At 39.9% G+C, this 26,038-nt stretch overlaps 1 protein-coding gene across 2 annotated transcripts; it reads right to left on the bottom strand.

Annotated features, from left to right (window-relative positions):
• Positions 1-8,122: 8,122 nt before the first annotated feature.
• LOC147635500 (uncharacterized) lies at positions 8,123-13,644 on the bottom strand. 2 transcript variants are annotated; one of them, XM_086802804.1, is made up of 6 exons: positions 13,339-13,644; positions 12,916-13,193; positions 12,528-12,815; positions 11,860-12,372; positions 9,745-9,883; positions 8,123-9,648 (listed from the first exon to the last, which is right to left on the bottom strand). In XM_086802804.1, exons 1-6 carry the CDS (start codon positions 13,493-13,495, stop codon positions 8,699-8,701), a joined length of 2,325 nt encoding a protein of 774 aa, XP_086658930.1. In that variant the 5' UTR covers positions 13,496-13,644; the 3' UTR covers positions 8,123-8,698. The 2 variants fall into 2 exon arrangements, with proteins under 2 accessions (XP_086658930.1, XP_086658931.1); XM_086802805.1 differs by having other exon boundaries at positions 8,123-9,633.
• Positions 13,645-26,038: the final 12,394 nt, after the last annotated feature.

The following is a 26,038-nucleotide window of genomic DNA, read 5'->3' as shown; positions in this document are numbered from 1 at the left end:
GGCTTGCGGCCATGCCAAGCCTCATATGGAGTGACAACCTATAATGCTTTGGTGGGACACCTGTTTAGTACATAAGTGGCACACATGACAGCCTCAAGCCAAAAACCATGTGGTAGACTTTGACTCTTAACCATACATCTTGCCATTTCCATGAGAGACCTGTTTTTTCTCTCAGCCACACCATTTTGCTGTGGTGTATACGGCACTGTACATTGGTGTTTTATCCCACGCTCAGCCAGAAATGCATTAAATTCTGAAGACATATACTCCCCCCCTCGATCTGAACGGAGGGTGCCCATCTTACTTTCTGACACATTTTCAGCCATAACCAAAAACTGTTTGAAGCACAAAAACACTTCGGACTTTGCCTTCAAAGGATATACCCATGCATGCCTGGTAAAATCATCAATGAAAGTCACGAAGTAAAGGTAGTTTCCAAATGATGGAGTTTGCATGGGTCCACAAACATCATTGTGAACAAGCTGCAATCTGCGTTCAGCTCTCACTGATCCATCTTTGGGAAAGGAAGCACGCTGCATTTTACCCAATATGCAGCCCTCACAAACATGCTTGACAGGTGCCTCAAGCTTAGGCAAAGAAGACACCATTTCAGATTTCTGCAGGCGCAGCAAACTTGCAAAATTCAGATGACCAAAACGTGCATGCCACAGTTTTGCATTTGAAATAGCCTGCGTATCCATAATAGCACATGCTGAATCCTCTACACATTTGCCATCCATATTGAGCTTATACAGCCCTCGACATAGTGAACCAGATGCTACAATGATGTCACCACAAGAGAGATCATGAACAGTACATCTGTCATCCACAAATTTTACAACCAAACCTGTTTTGGCAAATGCGGAGACTGACAGCAGATTCTTTTTGATCCCTGGCACATACAATGCATCAAAAAGTGTAAAGGTGTTGCCATTTGCAACATTCAGCACAATCTGTCCAACTCCTTTAACGGGATAAGAGGAGTTATTGGCACAAGTGACAGTATTCCCTGTGGGAGCAGACTCAAGGAAAGTGAATAAACTGCGCTGCGAGGTGATATGCTTAGTGGCACCACTGTCAAAGTACCATACATCTGAATCTACTGCAGACATACATGTGTCATGCAAAGATGGGTCATAACTGCACTGCGCATTGAATGCCCATTCTGTATCTAGCACAACATTAGCAGATTCATTGTTAGAAGGAGAGGCATCTGCAACAGCCATACCAGCCTCTTTCTTCTTAGCCTCTTTCGCAGCCAGCTTGGGACACGCTTTGATGACATGATCATTTCCCTTACAGTACTTGCAAAATGTCTTCTGTTTGTCACCCTTCTTCTCATCTTTGTCTTCCTTCTTTGGTTGCGCAGCATTTGCAGATTTCTGCTTACTAGAAGAAAAGCCAGCTTTACCTTTCCCGCTTCTCTGACTAGCAACGAAAGCTTGATCTGCGACACGCATATTATTCCTGTTTTGCCTTGACTGGTCTTCTTGCAGCAAAACAGAAACTAACTCCTCAAATGATAAGGCATTGGGATTGCCTTTCATCATCAAGCGAAGAGTGGAAGCAAAACCCTGATAAGAATCTGGTAGACCATTCAAAACAGTCTGCACAAGTGAACTGTCTGACAGGATTTCATCTGCAGAAATGAGCTGCTCTTTGAAATCCTTGATCTTTGTCAAAAAGCTATCCATAGAATCACCTTCGTTCATATGCTCATTCTCCAACTGTTTTCGGAGATAAGCAACACGAGCCTCATTTCTTGCCTGATACAATGTGGCAAGTACATCCCAAGCATCCTTAGAAGTCCTGCAGGAGCGAATATGTGGGATAATGGTACGTTTGACAGACAGCGCAATCAAGGCATGAGCCTGCGCATCTCTACCATCCCAACGAATCTGCTCTGCTGAAAGTGGTGGTTCTCGAACAGCTGCTACAGCACTTGTGCCTGCACCATCATCTACAGTACCTGTTTCTGATGTGTTTGCAGCATTCCCAGCCACAATAGGACGTGCATCAATACCCTGCACAATGTTCCATAACCCCTTTGCTACCAATACATGTCGCATCATATATGCCCACAATGGATAGTTGGTGCCATCCAACTTATCCTCAGCAGCCAACATGCGGAATACATCATTGTTGTCAGCCATGGCCAATGACTGTACTACTAGATGTAAATGCTGTCTGTAAGAGGTGAACCTGTATAAAATCGACCTGTGCTATGCAGCACAGCCCAAAACAGACGAATGGGCACCTGTCCTGCAGATTTTAATCTTGACAGAAAATCTGCACAGTAGGACGATTTTGCCTGCGCAGTACTTGGAATGCAAAAACGGAGGGCGAAATGACTTCAGATCAAAATTCTGAAACGACCTAGCCCTACGGGCTCTCCCACGGCATATACTAACCTGCAGACGCTCGTGAAACCTCGTTGCAATCGGAGGAGATGACGCGGCAGGTGCCGGTGATGCTGCCCGGGAGAAGGAAGCCTGCTCTGATACCAATTGTTGGAATTAGGGTTGCAGGAATGCACACACAACTTCAAGAAGATGAGGAAGCTTGAGCACAACACAGTAGTGTATTATGAGTGCCAAAAATGAAAGATAACAAGCCCTAGAAGATAATGGGCGTATATACAATGCACGGGGGAAAAAACCTCCTAGTGAGGGAAAAAGTGCCCCGGCGGTCCTAAGTGTGTTCACACACATCACTACTATAATATGGTAACAGTGACGACAGCCTCACCCACTGACTTTAGCCCCAACACCTTTACCTAAAGTTTGATAAGAATGGAAACCCAAGCAACTCTCTCAACCACTCTCATGCATTTAGCACCTACACAAGAGGCTGTATGTTCAATCAATCCTAATGGTAACCAACTAGAAGCCTCACCTACCACCTCAACAACAATTGCACCACAAATTCAAGATTCAATTCCCACATTTGCAATAGAGACTTATGAGCACATCAAAGACAAACTCACAATGCTATTTTCACCCCTTTGGATGTGAAGTATAAGTGCAGATGCTACACGGTAGACATAAGAACCTATTCTCTCAAAAAGGAGAGTAGCCACAAGAACGTGTTGCTCAAAAGGTGGTTTTTTTATTTTTTTTAAACACCCACAACACAAGGGAGTCACACATATGGCCTACCTAAAAATGGTAGAATATCACAAGCAACTCCCAAGATCTTCAATAGTAGCCAATACATTTTTGTTAAGCGTATAGCTTACTTTTCTTTTGGCTAAGTTAATGTAGCAACTGTTCCATGAGTACATATCCATACTCATGCATTGGAGGACATTTGCACCAAAGCCTCACCATATTGACAACTTAGGATAGGAGGGCCATGGTGGGCAAAAGCCTGGTCAATGGTACAACCCATCGCCTGGAATTTTCCTTCAAATTGCAAACCTCTCCAAACCAAGCTAGAATCTTTAAAAAATAATAATCTCCAATCCTTCGTGTGATGATATCTATCTAAACCTCGCAACTCAATGTAATTCTTTTAAGCCTCGCCAACAACTGGCTACTTCAATAAGCAGTAGCTCAATAAGAGTCTATGCGACTCAATTCTTGTACTTCATGTATATCTGCTTTATTGGAGCACTTAAATATACATAAAAGCATAAAAAGCACATGGGAAGAAGTATGCAGGAATAGATCCTACTCAACAACATTTGACAAGAATCTTGCCATAAAAACAGACTTCATCAAATGATGAATGTATCAGTGAATTTCTCTCATAATACAATATACTCTCCCATTGTGCAATTGAGTCTTGCTCTTTCTAATCTCCCTCTCTAATGCATGCTAGTGAGTGTGTGTGAGTGCTGTGAGGTGAGAGAAGGGACAAGTACACATAGTGCAACGCGACGGTGTGACAATGCTTGCGGCGGGAGGTGCGGTGGGATTGCTTCTCAAGGAGTTATAGAGCTTGGAGACCTCAAGGGTTATGAGCTCGGCCATTGGAAAAATCCTCACGACAGTTGCGGTTCACCAAGTAACCTCTTGTTGAATGTGTTTTAAGGGGAGTTAGGGTGAGCCATAAGAATGTATATGTGTGTGTGTGTCACACACACACACACACACACACACACACACACACACACACACACACAAAGAGAGAGACATCGAGAGAGAGAGAGAGAGAGAGAGAGAGAGAGAGAGAGAGAGAGAGAGAGAGAGAGAGAGAGAGAGAACACCACATCAATTGCAACAACAAGCAAGCCCAAAACTATGCTAATATTGGAGGGTCATCGACACCTCTTATCAAGAGCACCAACAAACAAGTTCAACAATATAAAACACAAAACCACGTGAGGATCAAGAACTCTCATTCTTGTTCTAATGGTTTTATCCTTGCTCCTCTAGAATCCCCCTTTCCACTTGCTTTCCTAAACTTTTTATTTTAATCACTTGTAACTTCACATCCTCTATCATGACTTACTAGCCATTTTTATACTAACATGAGCATTGGTGATTAATTGCTGCAAACATTAAAATTTACAATTTTCATATGTCGACAACAAAAAGAGGCAACAAAGAAAAATATTTTAAAAAGAAGGGGAAAAAACACAGACAAAAGAAAAAGTCCTCTAAAAAAAGCAATGAGTATCAAGGAGGCATAATAGAGTTAGGCATAAAGCATCATAGTTTTTCATAATACCTACGCTCAAGAAAATCAATCCATGAGTAATATCTCACTCCTAATTCGCTAACCCCTTCTCCCATTAACTCTTCTCTTCACAACTGGCTTCCCCACTCCATCTCTTCCAAAGGGGAGACAAAGACTAACAATGCCATAACTTCTCCTACAGTAACATCTTCTTTAACATCATATCCACTAATCACGAGGACACAATCAAGTTTAGAAAGAGGGGTGTATTAACCACTTATGTTAATATGGAGCACTCTACCGAGACAAATTTGCAACCAACAATCATATATTCATAGGGATCAACTTAATTCCATCAAAGACGTATTTATTCTAATATCGTTATATTGTAAAAGCGTCTTTGCCATGTTGTATCTGAATAATGTCTACACATCTTGTGCATCAAAAGCTTGTATCATAATGAAGTGGAAAATAAGGCCAAACCTACATAAAAGCATATTTGCCATGTTGTAAGTATCTAAATAATGTTTACACATCTTGGGCATCAAACTTGTATCATGAGTATGTAGTAAATAAGGCCAAGCCTGTATAAAAGAGCTAAAACTAGCAAATAAGTGCTCTCAAGTCACTTATCTCAGGCGGCCTAGTGAGAAATGACTTATGAAGTATAGAAGCCAATTCTTCATGTATAATACTCTATCTTTCCATTCATACAACACAATTGAATGCTCTCTGCTCTCTCTCTCTCTATCTCCCTTGCAGTCCTTTGTTAGTGTATGTGGCATGCCATTGCTTAGGGTTTGGGAAGTCAATGCCCTCCTCTAGATCTCACGGTCCCTTTCTTCTCCCTTCGCTTGTTTTCTTATGAGTCTAAGAATTAGAGTGTGTGGTTGGAGATTTCAAGAGCCACATTGACCATGACTTAGAGTCGATGCTTATATCTGCCTCGGTGTGACAAGTGCGAAAGAATCGCTTCAAGAGTAGATTTTGACACAAGAAGGTGACGCTCTCGCAGCTTTCGCTCAAGCTTGGCATTTGGTAAGTCCCTAGCAACCCTTGCATGCACAAAGCTAAACAATATGTATTAAAAGAAGTATGAAGCTGGTCACACCATATCAATTGGTATGTTCTCTCAAATGTGATTAAAATCTTTTCTCACATGATATCAAAACCAAACACATCTTCTTTTTCTACTACCTAGAAATATATCTCGAAAGAAATGGCTAAAAGATATAGCCACCTATGTTTGGAGTAAGAGGGAAGTTTTACATGTTAGAGATAGAGTTTCACACATGAAGGTCTTTCATTTATGAGGAAGGTGAATTTTTTCTATAAAAAGAAGTCCTACATGATAGAGAAAAGGAAGGTGAAACACAAATTTTCTCCACCAAAGCAAAGTGCAAAGATGAAAAGGAGAGGGAAGGCAAGAAGGGGTATTCTCAACTTACATACTTGGATCATGAAAATGGCATGAGTCAACACATAAGAGGGAGCCAAAAATGCATTAGTACTATAGAGGGGGTGGCTAAGTAGTCACAATCAGCAACGACACCAAAGGCACGATAGAAGGAACATGTGGTTTCTCTACTTTAGAGTGGTGGTATATCTTTAGGATGCATGCATAGGAACATGTGCTTCCTCTACTTTATAGTGGTGGTATATCTTCTTTAGGAGGCATGCATAGGAAGGATTTCAAGACCTTGGTGTTAGTTTGCATTGTCGGCAAAGCAACACAAGCACAACTTCCCACCTTATGAAATTTAACCACGCTTGCTCCAAATGAGTTGGAGAAGCAAGGTAAGGGCACTAAATGATATAGATTGTTCACTTCATGATTGGAAATAATCTAAGGCCTATTTCATGTGTCAATTTGAGGATGAGCAACAACCCTCTATGCCAAAAGATACCATAGCTTTTCTTTGGCACACATCTGTTTTGCAAGTTACTGTCCAAAGGAAGTTAGTTCTCAAGAGGAATGGTTGAACAAAGAAACTAGGAGCGGGTAGCCATCTTTTGTAACCAAAATTTTCAATATCATTCCCTATCTCGATTTATGTGTTTTTTGAACTCTCTATGTACATAGCACGAAAAGCTATGTGTGATTTTTGTGTTATGTGTGTACACAATTTGCAAGTTCTTCCTAAAGACCCTATAGAATGAGAATGTAGCACATACATTCAATGCTTTTAATATAGTTCTTTCAAAGGCATTTTCTCTATAATTTCTTTTTTATATAAATCATTCCCCTTTTCGTTTTTGGCTACGATACATTTTACTCAAAGTTTAGAGAGAATGTTTCTTTTTTCATCCATAAGAATTTTATTTCTCTCACCCAAGAAGGTGTACTAACAAATTTTGTCTCAACTACTACACTTAATGCTAAATATCTTCAAAGAAAATTGTACTTTGGGTGAAACCACTACTTGTATAACAGCTTAGTGCACGAAGAAATTTGTATTTTCTTGACAAACATTTGAGGAATGTAAGCGACACAAAGCTTCTATAGTAATCCTTCAAGATGGTCATGCTTTGGGTTCACTCTTTTTATTCTTAATTAAGCACTAGGTATCCACTTTGAGCTCATACAACATCATCCGATTGTCAATTTACTTCACTAGTGACACTCCTTACAAAATTCTACTCTACTATCTCTCTTTTGGGCATCAAAAGGACCAGCCACAAGTACATGATATTATTCTGCAACAATCATGGAACTACTTACAGAATAGTGATAAACCACCTAGGATGCATCCTTACTATATTTCATCATCTAGTGAAACTTGGATAACATCACCATGAAGATTAAAGCTTATACATGAAGGCATTCCATGTGATTTGAAATAGTTCTCAATTAACATGTAAGTCTGTCCAGACAACTCCGGTAAATGTCTCCCACCATGTAGGAGGCGTTCAAAGTCCCAAATACAGGTCACCGGCAACAAACCCCCCGCTAGGTCAACGCACCCAACATATCTCACAACAAGAAAAATAAATTTGTACATGTTAAGCTGGTTAGACTAACTCCTTCAAGCTCTAATAACCAGCCTATAACAAAAACTTTTTAAGGATCTAGACCATTCTCTTTACCATGTCTATTATAGCACCTCTTTAATCAAGTTAGCAACACTGTACAGAACACAATCAAGGTAGGGGGCTGATCAATAATGCATTGCATTCTATTTTATAACTTAGAGCGTTGGCACTTTTCACCCTCAAATGATGCAATTGGAACTAAGGCTCGCAACCAACTAAATCTTGATAGACGAGCTATCATTTGTCCCACAGCAGTGCACTTGAACTCATGAGCTCCATGTGTACACTCTACAGACATCTGCAGCGGGGATGGGGTGGGGGTGGGGGTGGGGGAGGGAGGGCAGGGGAGGGGAGGGGAGGGGAGATCAGAGGACAACCAGACAGAGAGCTGCCAACAACCAATAATAGAACTCAAAACTATAGCTGCCGTTGTGATATGGTTAAGAATGGACAAGTAGGAACTCCATTAATCACAACTGGACACGAACTCCATTAACATTTGAACTCTATCAATCACAGGGACCAAAAAAGGGGCCCTCAGGTTTAACTTGAATTCATCCTGGAATGTGATGTCATTCACTACCGTTTTCAGGAGGGTACTACACATAAATAAATATTGCACTGCCTCCTGCCATGAAAAAAAAAACTGTCTGAGCCACTGGCTTAACTACTTCCAGTAGGCAGGCAAACGCTGACTTTCTACTATAATTAAACACAGAACAGCAACTTATCTCCCAAAGACAGCACCATTTCATCTTATACTACCAAGTGCTGTGGCCAGAAGATTTTGAAGATTTGAAAAGTGAATCCTGTGTGAAATGGGAATGTTTGCTAGAACCTCAGCATGGTGTTGATTGCAAACTGTTTAAGCCTGCCAAACTTGCCCACTAGTAAATGCCAAGCTGCATTACCCGAAGAATTCAATCCACAACTCAGTAAATATAAGTTGTAGCCTTCGTCAGTTGCATCAGGTCAGTGAGGCTCCACTAATTCTGTACAAAACACCAGGAAAGGCCACAGTCTCCTTGTTAAGTTTTATTTGTTATGATTGTATAAACCTGTACACACCTCCTAACAGTTTCCAGGCACCTCCAGCTACCAGCAGCCAGAAGAAGGCCCAGATTACACCAACAAAAGCTAATGTCAAAAATCCAATGCTTGACCCCTCTGTAGTCCCTCGACCACTGAAAGACAGTGATCTAACAAATGTCCCCAATTTCTTAACCTCAGACACAGAGCAGCTCATACAAGATGAATGCAAGCCATCTCCTGGGCATGTGCCTGTAACAGAGACTGCACTTACACCTACACCAGTGGCCATAACACGTATTGAACTTCCTGGAGAAACAGCTTTTGGAGACAAGTCTGCAGCTGATGCTGGCAGAGTTGGAAGAGAGTCCAAACAGCTCAAAAAAAGATTAAAAGGATTCTTCCCTTGCCCTACAGTAACACTCTCATCTTGTGCTAGATGAACAGCATCTGTCACATTATCATGCACTTTCTGGCTTTCCTCACTGGTGGAACTTCCTGTATTGATTATTCTGCCCACAGCCAGCCTATCCTCAAGGGCCGGTAAAACTCCATCTCCATCATCTTTCCCTGCTAATGCAGCTTGCACAAGTGTCGGTTTGGCATTCCCCTCATTGAAACTCAGACAGCTTTTGCTTTCATAAGATGTCATATGGTTGTTCTCAGTACAGTCCACAACTGTGTTTCTAGTATCCCCATGTGTGTCGAGAATGTCTGTAAAAGATAGCACTGCATCATAGTATTGCCCATCTTGCATAGTTAAGCCAGCGTTGTCCTCATTCAAACCTTCAGATTGGAAGAGTCCTCTATGTATGTTCTCAGCCAAAAATTCCACATTGAAACACTCATTTTCACTGGCACTCAAGGCATTCAGTTGCTCAAAAAACTCTAAAACATCACTATATTCTGGTTCGTCAACTGTGTCCGTCTGGGAAGCTGCACCTAACTCTGGATCATATAAACCTGCATTCATGTTTGAAACACAACAAACATTTTGCTTCCCCGTTTAAAATAGATAAAGCAAAATGCACTGCAAACAAATAATGAGCCAGTATATACCTTCAGATGGTAATACACTTTCCAGCATGTTTTTCCTGACAGCTATGTAGTGAGAATTGAGATTGTAAGTAGTCACCAATGATTGCATCTGCATGGCCGGCAATAGCTCGGTCTCTACAGGAGCCTCCATTAATCCCACCTGGAATAAATTGTAAGGTTTAATAATTTCAGCTAATTTTTCATCTCATAAATCAGACAATCATTTCCCTTCTTCACCTTCAACATGAAAATGGTGCCTGGGCCCTGGACCCTGCAACCTAAAGGAAGCAGCAGCAAAAGGATTTGTACATATACACACACGAATGGAAAGTTCAGGATATTTCCCAAACTTCACAAAAAACAAAGTGCAATCTTGACTCAATGAGAGTCTTGCTATTACATCCCCACCTATCTCATCAGCACCCAAGAGTAGGTGCAGGTTCCTGAATAAAGATATGTCGACTTAGTGGACAAATCTTCATGAATAAACCATAAAGATATGTCGACTTAGTGGACAAATCTTCATGAATAAACCATAAAACTGAATTTCTATCAATTCTCCGGAGGTAAAGGGCAGACTCAAGAGTCAGCTGTGATGAAGGATTCATACACTGAAGCCTTACAGTAGCCAACCCTAGGGCTGTGTCTACATGAAATCATAATAACTACTCTGCTAAAATTGAATAAAATTGACTCATTGGTGATGATAATGTATACCTATAGAAAGTTCAAATTATTTTTCAAAATTAACACATAAAAGTCTGTCAAATCAATTCCATCATGACAAGCATTGACTATGTGCTGTGACCCAAGAGTCGGAAGATCACCCTCTTTCTGTTGTTGCTGCCACATAGGAGTTTGGCAGTTGGCACGTGGTTGGCCATTGGCGGTAGACCAGCAACATGTCCGAGATGTGGTCATCCCCAGTAGTCTCGACGGCATTGTCTTTGGGATTGCCCGAAACTCTTAACAGGTTTGGCAGCGGATTCTCCACATCTTCACTATGGACAGGGCCTCTTCCCATACTATTACATGGGGCACTGTCGCTTGGGCCACTGAGGCCGAGGTTGTCATGGCTTATGAGAAGGAAGATGGGGGGCTAGCTCTCCAAGTCTCTCACCTTCGCAAGTATCTACTGGTCACTGGACTCCTGGTTCTAGCCAAAGATGGGAGATTTGTGGCAACATTGCCGCATGGCACATCTCGAGAGCTCGATGCAGTGAAGCCATCGAAGGCACCCACACTCCGCCTGCGGAGTCCATCGGGAGCATCTGGCTCGATATCATTCATACCCTCCGCGGCCAATGGGGGAAGCTTCAGGGTAGCTCTAACTGTATGCGGAAGTGTCGGGAAGCCTTCCTGAGGCTCCAACGACCTGGTCCTTTTCTCACAGATAGAGGTGGTGAGCCCACTTGGCACTATAGACCACCCATGTGGTTATTCCCTCCCCCACCCCTTGTATGAGATAGCCTTCTCCTCACAAAGTGGCCAACCGGAGGATAAGTGCATCCTTCCTCCCCTTGTGTTCTTTGATCCTCGCTCCATACATGGAGGCGAGTTTTGTATCTAGCCTTTTGAGGCTGTTTTTTGTTAACTAATAGAAGGATCGTGTTTCCAGAAAAAATAAATAAAAAATCTTGGTGCTGATGATAACTTAGCTAAGCTATTAATCAGCTCACAGTGGTGGACCCTAAGGTTCCAGGCAAACAGACTAGATAATTATGTATTCTTTAGGTTAGCTAAGCTATTAATCAGCTCACAGTGGTGATCCTAAGGCTCCAGGCAAACGAACTTGCTAATTATGTATTCTTTAATAATCACAAGTGTGCAACGTGTATTAAAGCACCATGATTTGAGACGAACCACTATGGTGGATAAAACAAAATGGACTCCTAGAAAAAGAAGTTCATTGAATGCATGCAAGACTATAGATCTATTGCTAATATATTTTAATTTCTTACACCCAATATTTTTCTTCTTGCTAAACCTCAGCTCATGAAACGATTGCTGGAATGGTTGGTCAAGCAGATAACCGTTTTCAAAATGCTGTCTTCATATTTGGCACATAGCAAAGTGATGGAGAGAATGACTCAAGAGGGCTGCATGTGAAACAGGCCAGTGACTGTTAACACTTACCTCTGGCACATCTTGTTGCTTTTCATCCCTCATATCTCCAAACGGTAAATCTTGGCATTGAGGATGATGTCCAATGACATAAGACACGTGTTGTGCCATTCCGCTCCTAGAAAGTACATTAGGATCTACCAATCCTGAAATGTCTTCATTTCTGTTTCTTCTCTGGATTTCAATACCATCTTCAGCATCAGAAATTGAAAGCAAGTCATCCAACTCCAAAAAGTCTCCAACCCTGGAAGGGTGTAAACCAGTTTGGTGAAATCCGGCATCCACACCTGTGTTGAAGTTGTGATAACCACTTGTGGACTCCAACTGGTCAGCACCTTCACCTTGTGCCACAAGTTGATACATCTCTTGCAGGATTTTGTCCTCTTCATGATACAAAGATGCTATTACATCAGGACCTTCAGGTTCACAATAAGTAGGAATCACCAAGTTTCCAGTAACAAGGTGATCCATAGGAAGCACAAGTTGCAGCATCTCTGATACCATTTCGCCAGGCAAATCTGCAGACTGCAGAATGCAAAACAAGCCATCGAGCAGATGGCTACATAAATCCTTGCACATATGGAAACTACCTTTCTTTATGTAACAAATCCCAACTCACAAATCAACCACCAGCATCTAGTCCATGTATTATACAGTCAGCTAAAAACAACTTTATTTACCTTAAAGTCAACGTGCTGGATCTCTGATAATGATGATCCTCTTTCCATCATATTCACTCCCTCAGAAACCGTCTGACTTCCATAGATGTTACCAGGACTTCCAACAAACTGAAGAGCTGTGGTACTTGGCCCTGCTTCGAACAGATTGGGTTTGGAATAACTGCATTCATCCCCTTCCACTGCAGGTAAGGTCTCCCACTCCTCATCTTCAACAGGTGCACCATATTGCTCTCCATTCCTGGGGCCAAGCCCACTCTTTTGAAAAATTCGACAAAGGACAAAGCCATTCTGCAAGCAAAGGGGCACCCAATAATATAAAAGATTGACAGAAAAATGATAACCAGCCAAACATACAATCTTGTTTCTGAAAACAAAAGGGGATTATCACCTGCAAAGCATGTACTCTTTCACATTCCACATCACTGAGCCGGTACTCGTGTATGATCCAATTGGTCCTCTCCCCTTTAGGTGCCCGGCCATTGTAATAAACCAGAGTTTTCTTTGTCCCCACATTCCTTGAGCCTGAGGATACTGGCCTGTCTTTTCCAGTGGACTTCCAGTAACCTTTCTCGGTTGCCCTATTGGTGCGAGAGCCATTTGGGTACTTCCTATCTCTAGGAATAAAAAAGTACCATTCCAAATCTCGAGTCTGGAGTATAGACTTGTCTGCAACCAGCAATTTTTTTAGAAAAATGAGCAATCTATTGTTTCCTCCTCCTTTGCTTTGAACTTTATTTCAAGGGCAAACTAGAAACAGAATAACTGTCAACTCAAAACAACAGCATGTTTTCAAAAATTTGACATAGCATACCCGGAAGATCCCATGGCTCGTAATTGTACAGATCTATCTCTCCTATGGCCTCGAAATCAATTCTCCGGCCGCAAACCTTCCGCTTCAGGTAATGGCTTACAAGCTCTTCATCAGTGGGATGAAACCTGAAGCCAGGTGGAAGCATGAATTTCCCCATGAATAAAAGTCTGGAGATCTCTGGATAGATAACAATTCCCAGGATTGCCGCCTACAAATGCATGGGAAATTTTCTTACAGTAAAAACGTTGTTTTCTTTCAAGCTTCGGTGCCAACTTCTAACAGAGAATCTGCAGCAGATAAAATCTGTTTTGCAATTGAAAACTGACGTAGAAAATACTTTTAGCTGATGGCTTTCCTTTTCAGATGCAGCGCCAAACCCTAGCAGAAGGCTTCTGCTTGCTTCTTTTTCTTCTTCTCTCAACTATCTGATCAATGCTGTACAACCCTTTTGAGTATTTTTAGAAGGCCACGACTATTGTTTCTGATGTGCAACCCCCACCTACAATCTGATGAAACCCTTGCCGACAGGCCAAGCTCAGAAAACAAAGTAGTTCCTCCTTCAGGGTAGCCGCTGCCTACATTTCTGTGCGTCGCTGGCATTTGCAGAGCAAGAGGGAGACTCTCCCCCTCGCTCCAATACCTAAAAACAGTACACAAGAACATCATGCCGGACCTGAAGATCTCCATAACCATTAACATAGACCTCACTTGGCAGTACCGAAAAGGAAAAGCTGGCTTTCAAAACCCTAATCTGGTGTTAGAAACCCTAATTATGAGGTTTCGGAAACCTATTTAATGGTTTTCGAAACCTGAATATTGTTTTTCGGAACCTTGCCGAAACCCTGATCGGACGTTGGATGGCTGTGGCCGGAAATTGATTTTCGAAACCCTAGGTGCTGGATTTCGAAACCCTAAATACTAATTTTTCGAAAACTTTAATATGGATTTTCCAATTTCAATGCTGCAACTGCAGAATAGATAACAAAACTGAAGAAACCCAAGTTACAGAACTGATGAAACCCTAATTGCCGAGCTTCGTAGGAAAAAAAAAAGACAGAAGAGAAGAATACCAGGAGGCTGAGAAGAAGAAACAGGGAGCTTCTTCTCCTGTTGGCTGTTCTGTGTTTCTGCCTCAGTTGCTCCTCTTCTTCCTCAATGAAAAGTGTGAGAAGACGATGATAAGAGTTGAAATTGTATATTCACACCTATTCACACATCTTGGACGCCCTCATCATAGTGCCCCCAATATGCAAACACATCCATTGAGGATGCTTCCTCGTGAGTAGGGCCACTACATGCAAAAGAAATTAGTCTATGAAGCATGTTTTCTCATTTCGCACATGTCTTTCCCTCTTCACACCGGCCACACAGATAAACAGATACACTTTTTTTTTTGTAATTAGTGCACAGAGTAGCTATGGGCCACTTGGTTGCCCCATTTTGGAGAACAAGGTTACAAACGCAAACGCATTACTAGGCTAAACACAATTTTGTGGAAGTTGTATGTGACCTTGGCCAACTAAGGTGGGGCTTCCTCTCAAACGTGCTCGAATTGTGTGAAGGCGGGTGAACAATAGACACCACATTTCTTCCCATGACCTTTTGCCACGTAAATATTAAGTTTTGATGACGATGGGTGGACACATGTGAAGGCAGGTGAACAATGGACACCACAGTTCTTCAGATGACATTTTGCCACGTAAATATTAAGTTTTATGATGGATGGACACATGTGAACCCTCCTTGGGCTTTATTATCCATCATATATTGCACTTTACATTTTTCTTTTGATCAAACCTTTCGTTAGTGTTTGCCCCATTTCTACATTTGTCCATCCAAAAGCATTATAAATATGTGCGTTGGTAGCTTGCTTGTGAAGTAAAACGATGAGCACTCACTTTGTCTCTCAATAGTCCATTCTAGATTTCCACTCTAGATCTCATATTACAAGCTTGCAGTCTCTCTGTGTATTAAAACTCGTTCATGATATCAAACAAGTCATAATTATGCCTTCCAAATAATCCATTCTTAGCAAATTATGAACAAGTGTCTTGGATCCCTTTGAGAAATTTTTGTAAATCATCACTATCCATCCATAACTTACACCCCCATCCTTAGCAAGTTATCAACAAGTGTCTTGGATCCCTTTGAGAAATTTTTGTAAACCATCATTAGAGTGGAATGCTCCATCCATCATAACTTACACCCCCATCACATCAAAACAAAATTTAAATGGGCACTTTTCCAATTACTTTAATTTAGAGGGGTCTACTTTATGTAAGAGGATATAATACAAGAGAACACTCACAAGAAGTAGAATCTTTCACATCTGAACTTTAAAACTCAAATTGCACAATAACAAGGATATAGAAAAAATATGTATTACTAAAGCGGTACAATAGATAGAAAAGGCCCTCACCCGTGCTGTGAAGGAGCTTGATGGCTAATCTGGAACTGCTAAGACAGAGGCTTGTATGCTAGTAGAAGCTAAGGGGTAAATTCACAGTGTGATGAGTGATGAATTGTGTGGAGAAGGGGCTAGTCGTGTATCCATATAGGATTGTATATGTGGGGCGGCTATGAGATGTCACCTCATGGCCATGTATTCATATAGGCTTGTATACACAGGGTGGCCATAAGATGACCGTCTAGGTCCACAGTCATAGTCGGTGCCAACGTCCCTAGTGTAGACACAGTGTCTCCATCTCCCACTGCCATCCGGGTTCATCTTGGGCCCCGCAATGTCTAGCCAAGGTGTCCAAGAGTAAAGTCTACCTACTCCATGTGTGAACTATTATGAGATAATGGTCCAGTGTAGCATGTAGCCTATTTGGCAATGTGTTAAATCTAATCCAAGCCATGTCTAAACCATCTAGCCTCCTAGGCCACCTTCCCATGTGATATATATATTTAATTTAATTTAATTCATATTTTTTGAATTGATATCTACTTTTATTCTCTCTCTCTCTCTCTCTCTCTCTCTCTCTCTCTCTCTCACACACACACACACACACACATGCACGTGCACCCTCCCTCTCTCTCTCTCTCTCTCTCTCTCTCTCTCTCACACACACACACACACACACACACACACACACATGCACGTGCACCCTCTCTCTCTCTCTCTCTCTCTCTCTCTCTCTCTCTCTCTCTCTAACACACAGGCACATGCACTAATGTAAATGCACAGTCTCTCCCGACACATACCACACGTAGAAACTCTCTCTCTCTCTCTCTCTCTCTCACACACACACACACACACACTACCTCCCTCTTCTCACACACCCTCCCACACACATAGAAACTCTCTCTCTCTCTCTCTGTCTCTCTGTCTCTCTCTCTCTCTCTCTCACACACACACACACAAATAAATAAATTTACACACATATAATTTTAATTAATTAAATTTTAGATTGAACTTTAATGGTGGGGTTGTGAGGTGAGGTGTGCTCACTCTCAAATAAATGCATCTTACATGTAATCTATCTCTCTCTCTCTCTCTCTCTCTCTCTCTCTCTCTCTCTCTCTCTCTCTCTCTCTCTCTTACCAAAATTACTTCACAAATGGCCACATGGCCGCCATGTGATGTACTAGCTTTCCCTCACTAACTACTCCGAACCACAGGTGTAGCTCAGAGTACCCTCATCTAATACATAGCCGTGTCATTCTCCACCAAATGAGTTGACCGCCGCAAGGAAGAGACTTGCCACAATAGTAGCCCTTTTATATGACCTATGTGAGTTGTAATACCAACTTTTGCATCAAATATGATGGCATTCCTAGTTAACCAGATATGCCACAAACCTGTCCACTCGAAAAAATGAAAGAAAACTAAATGTTCTCGGTTATCTGGCCCATTCGAAATCTTGCCAAAAATCCAGTCTTTAACCTTCACGGGCCTATCTGTCTCAATGGAGTCCATACGCGAGAAAGGAAATCCCACACCTTCTTTGCCACCAGACATGAAATGAAAAGATGCGGGCATGTTTCCAAGCATGTAGTACAATACACACAATTACCAGAAGCAATCCACCGCTTTCGCACAACTGGTCCCCCAATGGCAGGCCTCCAACTAGCATGCACCATAGAAACACCTTCCCTTAATATGGAATCTTAGACCACAGCCCTCCTGTAAGATTACTTCCTTCCACCAGGCCCTACTCTTCCTGATGTTCCATACCCTATTAGCCTTCTTAATGATCTAACACTTATCTTCTGTCATCATATGATACACTTGATTTGTTGTATGCTGGACAATATCTTGAGGCTTTCTAAATGCCCAATCTAACCAAGGTTGTTGATCCTCCAATTGAGGAATATCACCAAACGGTGGAAGTGCTTCCCTCACCTTCTCCCATAACTGTACATATCCACGTGGAACCTCAAAATATTGATGGATTTTTTGAAAGGACAATAAGTGGCCTCTACGTGGCAACAAAGCATCCATAATTCTCACTAGTCCCAATTAAGCCATTCTATTGAAATTTAGCTGCTCAACAAGTTTGTCAAGCCACTCCAGAAGTCGTGAAATAGCCAACACCTCACCTACCATAGAATTCAACTTTTTGATCTGAAGGCTTCCATTTAATGTATGCCAACACCTCCTTCCACCATGAGATCATCAAATGAGAAAGCAGAGGTGAAGCCACCACTCAAACCTATTGGGAACCATTCACTACATCCAACCATGTACAATCAATCCTAGTATTACCATGCACAAGTGTGACCTCCTCTATCAGGGCCTAGAAGCGACTATATGTAATTTGACATCTAATAGGGTTGCCCCTCCACTCCTCTTTGGAGTAGTAAGATGTTCCCAAGAAATCCACGTCTGCCTTGGCTTATTTCTAGCACTTTTCCATAGCATAAATCAAATTGGCTGTTATATCTGATGTAAAGCTATGTATATGCCAATGAGAGGGAATTTCTAATTGGAAGGCACCGTCATTAATTTTCAAGAAATTTGAATGGCCCATAAAATCATGGAGCGAGTTTAATTTTAGGGTGCTTTTCAATGTTCTTGAGTCTGTGTTTCTCAATTCATAAATAGACATAATTGTTTTCTTAAAATTGCATAAGTGTTTGCTTCTTAGTAACTTGTTTGGTATATCTTTCTTGAGCTTTGATTGAGCCACTTCGACTAAGATCTGGGTGTGTCACGAGCAAGATCATCTCAGCAATGAAACCTATGTTATAATCGAGGCTGGGATAGGCAACTTTTTACCATAGATGATTTCAAAGGGGCCTTTGCCTATGGCAGAATGGGGGGTATTGTTATAAGAAAATTGCAAGATACACAAATGCTCATCCCAATTAGAGAGTGAATTAATAGTATAAGATCGCACAAGATCCATAATAGTGCTATTAGTAGCCTCGGTCTGGCCATTGGTCTCAGGATGGAAAGCACAACTAAAGTCTATTTTAGTACGTAAATTATAGAATAAAGCTAGCCAAAAATAATTACAAAAGCAAGAGTCTCTGTCAGAGACAATAAGTCTAGGAAAACCATGATGAATGAAAACTATTTCAATAAACAACTTAGCAGCAAGTGGATCAGTCAATGTTTTCTTATATGGAACAAAATATGCTTGTTTGCTAAATGTATCTACTATGGTCCAAATCATATCATCATGGGACAAAGTATTAGGCAATCCCATAATGAAATCCATTGAAATTTCTTCCCATGGACCATTTGGAATTGGCAAGGGCATGAAAAGACCATACGGTTTTCCATGATGATGTTTAATACGTTGACAAACAATGCAAGTGGAAACAAAAATTGCTACATTCTTTTTCATGGTAGGCCAAAAGTTTTCTTTACAAAGTCAAAGTAGAGAGTATGACATGATGTCCTATGTAAGGTGGTGCATGTATTTCTTGTAAAACAAGTTCTCTCTATAGGGTGCAGTAATGCATAACCTTTTTTAAAAGCATAGAAAACCATTAACACAAGAGTAACCATTAAAAGGAAAGTAGTTGCTATGCATAAGTGTGTTCCAAGCATTTGAAAAATCAAGGTCATATGCATAAGTGTTATGCATAATATCAAAAGATTGAATGTGAACAACAAAAATGTTACTTATTGATGGTTTGCGACTCAAAGCATTAGCAACAACATTTACACGGGTTTTGACATAACCATAGGGTGAAAGCTTTGAATAAATGAGACCCATTTAATATGCCACTCAGAGATCAAGGGCTGACTAAGAAGGTGTCTTCTAATGCTCGGCTAGGTCGGTCTTTACAAAGAATTCTGAACCTATGAGGTAGTGTTTCCACATGCGAAGAGAATGTACTACAGCCAAAAGTTTCTTATCATAGGTATTGTAATTAAGCCTAGAGGGTTTTAACTTTCTACTCTCAAAAGCCAAGGGATGGTCATCTTGTATATCAAAGTAGCTCTTATACTAGATCCACTAGCAGCAGTTGCAACTATGAAAAAGCTTCTAGGAAAATTAGGTAGCTGTAAGACTGGGACATGAGTGAAAAGATGTTTGAAATGATCAAAATACTTTTGTCGGTTATCTCCCCAATGGAAAACAGTTTGCTTTTTAAGTAATAAAATCAAAGGTAAGGCAATAATTTCCTATAGAAGCCAGAGATTCTTAAAAAAGATCTCATGTCATGGAAATTTTGAGGAATGGGCCAGTCTCTAATAGTTGCTATCTTCTTAGGGTCAGCACAAACGCCATCAGCAAAAACAATGTGTCTAAGATATTAAAGTTCAGTTTCAAAGAAAGAACATTTGGAAGGGTTTGAATACGATTGGTTCTCTTCTAGAAGCCTGAAAATAGTTCTTAAATGATCCTCATGTTCTTTTTCAGAGCGGTTGAAAATAAGAATGTCATCAAAAAAGACAATTACAAAATCTTGGTGATTTAAAAAGATTCTATTTATCATGCAAACAAATGTAGCTAGTGTATTAGTAAGGCCAAAGGACATTACTAAAAATTCATAATGGCCAATTTTCAGCATGCAATTTAGAAAATATAACTCAAAAAATAATTAATATGGGTTTTTTAAAGCTTAAAAGCTTGTAAGCTTGTACTAGGCGAAAATGAATTTGTGGAGAAGAAGGGCTTCAATTTGGAGTGGCCTACATCCATTGATTGTTAGAGAGGATGAAATTGAAGCTTTTGATAATGTTTGAGTGGATTTGAAGCCTCCTATGCTTGCAAAATACATCTATGGTTCCCAATTACGAGAAAAGGATTAGTGTGGAGAAAGATGGTTTTGTGAAACCATAAATGGTTTTCCACTTCCTATGGACCTTAGGATAATAACCAGTGTATAAAATTACCTCTAGCTTTCAGGGCTTGATTAAAACCTTTGATTTGGCCTGTTGTGGAAGGGGAGATGGTTAGAGAGAGAGAGAGAGAGAGAGAGAGTGACACATGGTAGGGGGAGAAACTTGTGCTTAATAGAAAAGATTCAAATGACATAAGATGAGAAAATTCAAATTTGAGAAAGGGGCTTCCCTTTCTCCCTTCCTCTTCTTTGGCCACGTGGAGGAGGAGATGGCTAGAGAGAGTGACACGTGGTAGGGAAGAAACTTGTGCTTAATAGAATATGTGGCCTCTCCTCTCCCCCCCCCCTCTCTCTCTTCTCTCTCTCTCTCTCTCTCTCTCTTTGCCTCAACATGTGGCTCCTCCCCTCCCTCATCACACCCCCTTCTCTCTTTCCCCTCCCCCATCACACTCGCTTCTCTCTTTCCCTTGCCCCAACACTTGGCCCTCTTCCAAACGCCATGTGTTCCCTCCCTTCCTAAAAACTTGTGCATAATAGATAGTATAAATATAGATAGATATATTACACGCACACACACACACACACATACATACATACATACATACATACATACATACATACATACATACATATATATATATATATATATATATATATATATATATATATATATATATGTATGTATATACATATATACATACATATATATATAAATATATATATATATATATATATATATATTTATATATATATGTATGTATATATGTATATACATACATAAATATATATATGTATGTATGTATATGTATATACATACATATATATATATATATATATTTATATATATATATATGTATGTATATATGTATATACATACATATATATATATATGTATGTATGTATGTACGTATGTATGTATGTATATACATACACATACATATACACATACATACATACATACATACATATGTATGTGTATATGTATGTACATACATACATACATACATACATATACATATATATATATATATATTTGTATGTATGTATGTAAAAACACTCACACACACACATGTATACACACATACATATATATTTTTTATTCAATTTAATTCTTATTTTTAAATTGATATCTACTTTTATTCTCTCTCTCTCTCTCTCTCTCTCTCTCTCTCTCTCTCTCACACACACACACACACACACACACACACACACACACACACACACACACATACACACGTATACTTTTATACACATATATACACACACACACACATACACACGTATACTTTTATACACACACACACACACACACACGTATACTTTTATATACATATATATACATGTATATTTATAAAATAAATAAGCACACACATACACATAAATTTAATTAATTAATTTTAATAGATGGGGATACATGGTGAGGTGTGCTTACTCTTAAATAAGTGTATCTTACATACAATGTCTTTTGTCTTTTCTTTATTTTCTTTACAATGAGAGAGAGAAAGAGGGAGATACCTAAAATTCACCTTTTAAGAGTGAAGCTCCTATTTTTTCTCTCAAGGTAATCATTAGGTAGGAAGGGATAGCTCTACTTTCAAAAACTGAAATGACATGAGATGAGAAAATCCAAATTTGAGAAAGTGGCTCCCTTTTTTCCCTTCATCTTCTTTGGCCATGTGGAAGGAGAGATGGCTAGAGAGAGTGACACATGGTAGGGGGAGACACTTGTGCTTAAATAGAATAGATTGCCTGATCTTGCTAGGGGATGGGGAAATATGAAGCATTTAGAAGAGTTTAGATATATCAATCATTTGGAAGCTTTTATAATATCTTGAGTTATGGAATCAAGAATTTGGAAGCATTTGGATGTATTAAGCATTTGGTGAGTTATGGAATAGGGAGGAGGAGGAGGGATGAGTTGAGAGACCAATTTTCTTCGAGATTAGGTGTCCTTTCCTAGTCATCAAGGATGGGAGAGTCAGTAATCATTTAAGGTTGCACCAACAATTAAAATACGTTCTTGAGGAGAGAGATACAAGTAGGTGGAGTAGATTTTGACATTAGGATTTTGCCTGAGATAATGACTCCTTTTGTAGATTTTGACCAACCCAAGAAGTAAAGACGACATAAGCAGATTTTGACCAACCACACAGATTTGACATGTAGGATTCTGCCTATGATAATGACTCATTGCAGATTTTGACCAGCCACCATAGAAGCAAAGATGACATGATCAGACTTTAGCATATGATACCACAATGATGATGTGGCAAAGGTCGCTCTAGGAAATCTTGAGCAGGTGATACCATGATGATGATTTGCCAAGGTAGCAACAAGTGGCATTAGGCAGTCGTGATGTGGAAAAGGTAGGAAGTAGCACAAGTGGATGGCAAGATCCAGATGCATAAGAAATGTTGATAGGCAACAAAGCTCACTAGAGTAGGTGAGGCAGAATGCCACATGCACCCGCTTAAGGTGTGGAGTTTGGGGACAATCGCAAGCTGGATCATGGGTGTGTCACTTAAGAGAGGCGGATTGGATGCATTTATATTTTAAAATTACAAAGAAACCCTCTTATACTAAGGATCCATTGTTGGACATTGGAGTGGCCTAGGCCATAAAATAGCAGGAGGCCATTGGTTATAGTAGTGGCCATGTGGAATACAAGAGTACGGGATCACATCAAGATAGACAAGTATGGTTTACATGTAAGAAGGGGTTCACACAAGGATGACACAACATTGTAAAAGGCATGTGGTATTTGTGGAAAAGGGAAAAGGGGGTGAAATTTAAGGCTAATTTGTAAAGGAGTTCATGTGAAAGTTACACTCAAGGAAGATGGGAGTGAAAGGTGAAATGTGATTCCTTCTTTATAGGATATGCAACATTCAAATTTGATCACAAGGCCTACTCTATCTCTTCTTCTAAGAAGAAGAAACAAATTCTACTCATTTTTCCTCAAAATGATAGATTTTTCTCTTCCACCAACAAGTGGGACTCCTATGCTTCATTATCGACAAGCTTTAATGAAGTTGATAGGCTAGTTATGGTGAAAATGTAGAAGAAGATTTATTTTGGGTCCATTAATTCAATGGTAGAGAATTGAGAATTCTAGCCCTTCTCCAGAATTAATTCAATGGTAGAGAATTGAGAATTATATTCTAGCCCTTCTCCTATGGAAAAATGCTTATGTATTTTTCTTTGATCCCCCCAATTCATCATGCCTTGGTGGAAACATCTCTTATGCATGTCCTTTTCTTTGATCCCCCCAATTCATCATGCCTTGGTGGAAACATCTCTTATGCATGTCCTTCTCTTTGATCTCCCCAATACATCGTGCCTTAGTGTGGAAACATCCCTTACGCTTGCCCTTATCTCTCCATATTGAACCCACATAATTGAAGAGCCTCTTCCTTTACCAAAAAGAAGGATTAGGACTCCTCCTTACAACTTGCTAACTAGACGGTTCTTTCTACTCCCCATGTAATGAACCTATGAAGAATCCCATTGTAGCTTAAAATCTGCGATCCTTAACCCCCTTTCAAACCCACTATTTTTTAATTATTGGTGTTCAATAGCTAATTAGTTTTGTTTCTCTAAATTACAAGTGATTAATCTTTATGCCTTACCTTTTATTCAAGAGCCACTTGTAGTCTTACAGCAAGGCATTAGTCTCCTCATCACTTGGATAACCCCCATAAAAGTTCTACCTTTCTGTGTGGTCAAATAATATCTCTTATTTGTGGATATGGAGTTTCTCTTTTTATATAGAACTTTCTATTTTATGGCTTTGGAATTAAGGTTTCCTTTATGGGTGTCAACATTATGTAAGAAAATATGACATGCATCTACATAAATAAGATGATCTTTCACATGACAAAGAACTTAAAGAAAAAGAGATTGTTAACCCATTCCTAGGGTTAAAAAGAAATACCACCATTATCTTACATCAAGGAGTCAAGGTAGATACACCAAAGGGTCATACATTCAAGATATGAAGCAATGGTGTCCAAAGCTACAACTTAGACGAGCGCCCGTAATGGTGTGATGAAGTATTTATGGCGATTCCCACTTCAAGAGCATGTGGTAGCAAGTTAGGATGAAGTCCTAAGTGATGTAATTCATGGATATATTATGAGAGTAGTCATTGTAATAGTATTAGGCCTCTTATGAGCCTAAAGTGCCCAGTCGACCACAGTTTAAGTGAGTGTGAACACTTATGGCCATGTATATAAGTGAATATCTCTCATAATATAACATACTCTCCCATTGTGCAATATAGGCTTGCTCTTGCTAATTGTCTTTCTAATCTCTCTCCCTAAATCATACTAGTGAGTGTGTGTGAGTGAAGTGAGGTGAGCGGAGGGATGAGTACCTGTAGTGCGACGCGGCGGTGTGATAACGCTCGCCGCGCGGGAGGCGCGGTGGAATTGCTTCTCAAGGAGTTGCAAAGCTTGGAGACCTCAAGGGTTACGAGCTCGGCCATTGGAAAGATCCTCACGACAGTTACGGTTCACGAGGTAATCTCTTGTTGGATGTGTTTCAAAGGGGGTGAGGGTAACATTTTTGGCGCTGCTACCAAGGAACCATCCCTTGGGTTTTTCCATCGTTTTTTCTCTAATCTACACATTACCCATTGCCCATTATCTTGATTAATGGTTTTCCATGAAAAAGGTGGATTTGATTGAGATTTATGTGTGATTTTGTGACAAATAGCTCTCTTTTTTATTTTGAAAAGAATGCTTTTTTGCTTAAATTATTGTTTTTGTTGTTGTTGTTGTTAATGTGGTTTTTAATGTTCTTAGGGCTTGCACATAGTTTTTATTAGGCTTAGTTTACATCCATTGCATCAAACAATGCAATAATAGAATGTAATTTTTAGTGAATGTTAACTCACTTTAGTGTTAAACATAGAACTAAAATCATTAATTTTAGCTTAATTGGTGTGTTTTTTGTTGAAATTGTTTGCATTAGAGTGTTAGCAAGCATTAGGAGTAGTTTAATCCTTTTAAAAAATTCTCAAAACTATAAAAAAACCCTTGAATTCAACTAATTTCTCTTAATGGATTGGTTTTTGTCATTAAGGGTGATTAATCTTGTTCAAGAGGGAAAAAAATAGAAAATGTGTTAATTGAGGTCCAAATTGATCATGTAAGTAGTCGAAATTAATGTTTTTGAGTGTTTTGAGAGCATCTGCATTCTTCAAAACACCTAACTACATCAAATTTTTTTTATCAATTGGAGGAATTTGACTCTCTTTTACTTAAAAGAAGAGACCAAAATTAAGAACTTAATTAATCTCTAATTATACATTAATTTACACATTATGCACATAGCTAGCAATTCCTTGCTCTATCCAATGATATGCTCAATTGTGTGAATTAATTAAGGATTATTGTGTGAATTAATTAGAGCAAGGATTAATTGCAAGGATTAATTCCTTGCTCTAATT

This window comes from Cibotium barometz, chromosome 9 (genome assembly GCF_041138505.1).
Source record: "Cibotium barometz isolate CiBa-2024 chromosome 9, ASM4113850v1, whole genome shotgun sequence".
NCBI lineage: Eukaryota > Viridiplantae > Streptophyta > Polypodiopsida > Cyatheales > Cibotiaceae > Cibotium > Cibotium barometz.
Note: the sequence above shows the minus strand (reverse complement) of the source record. Positions and strands in the feature narration are given on the sequence as shown.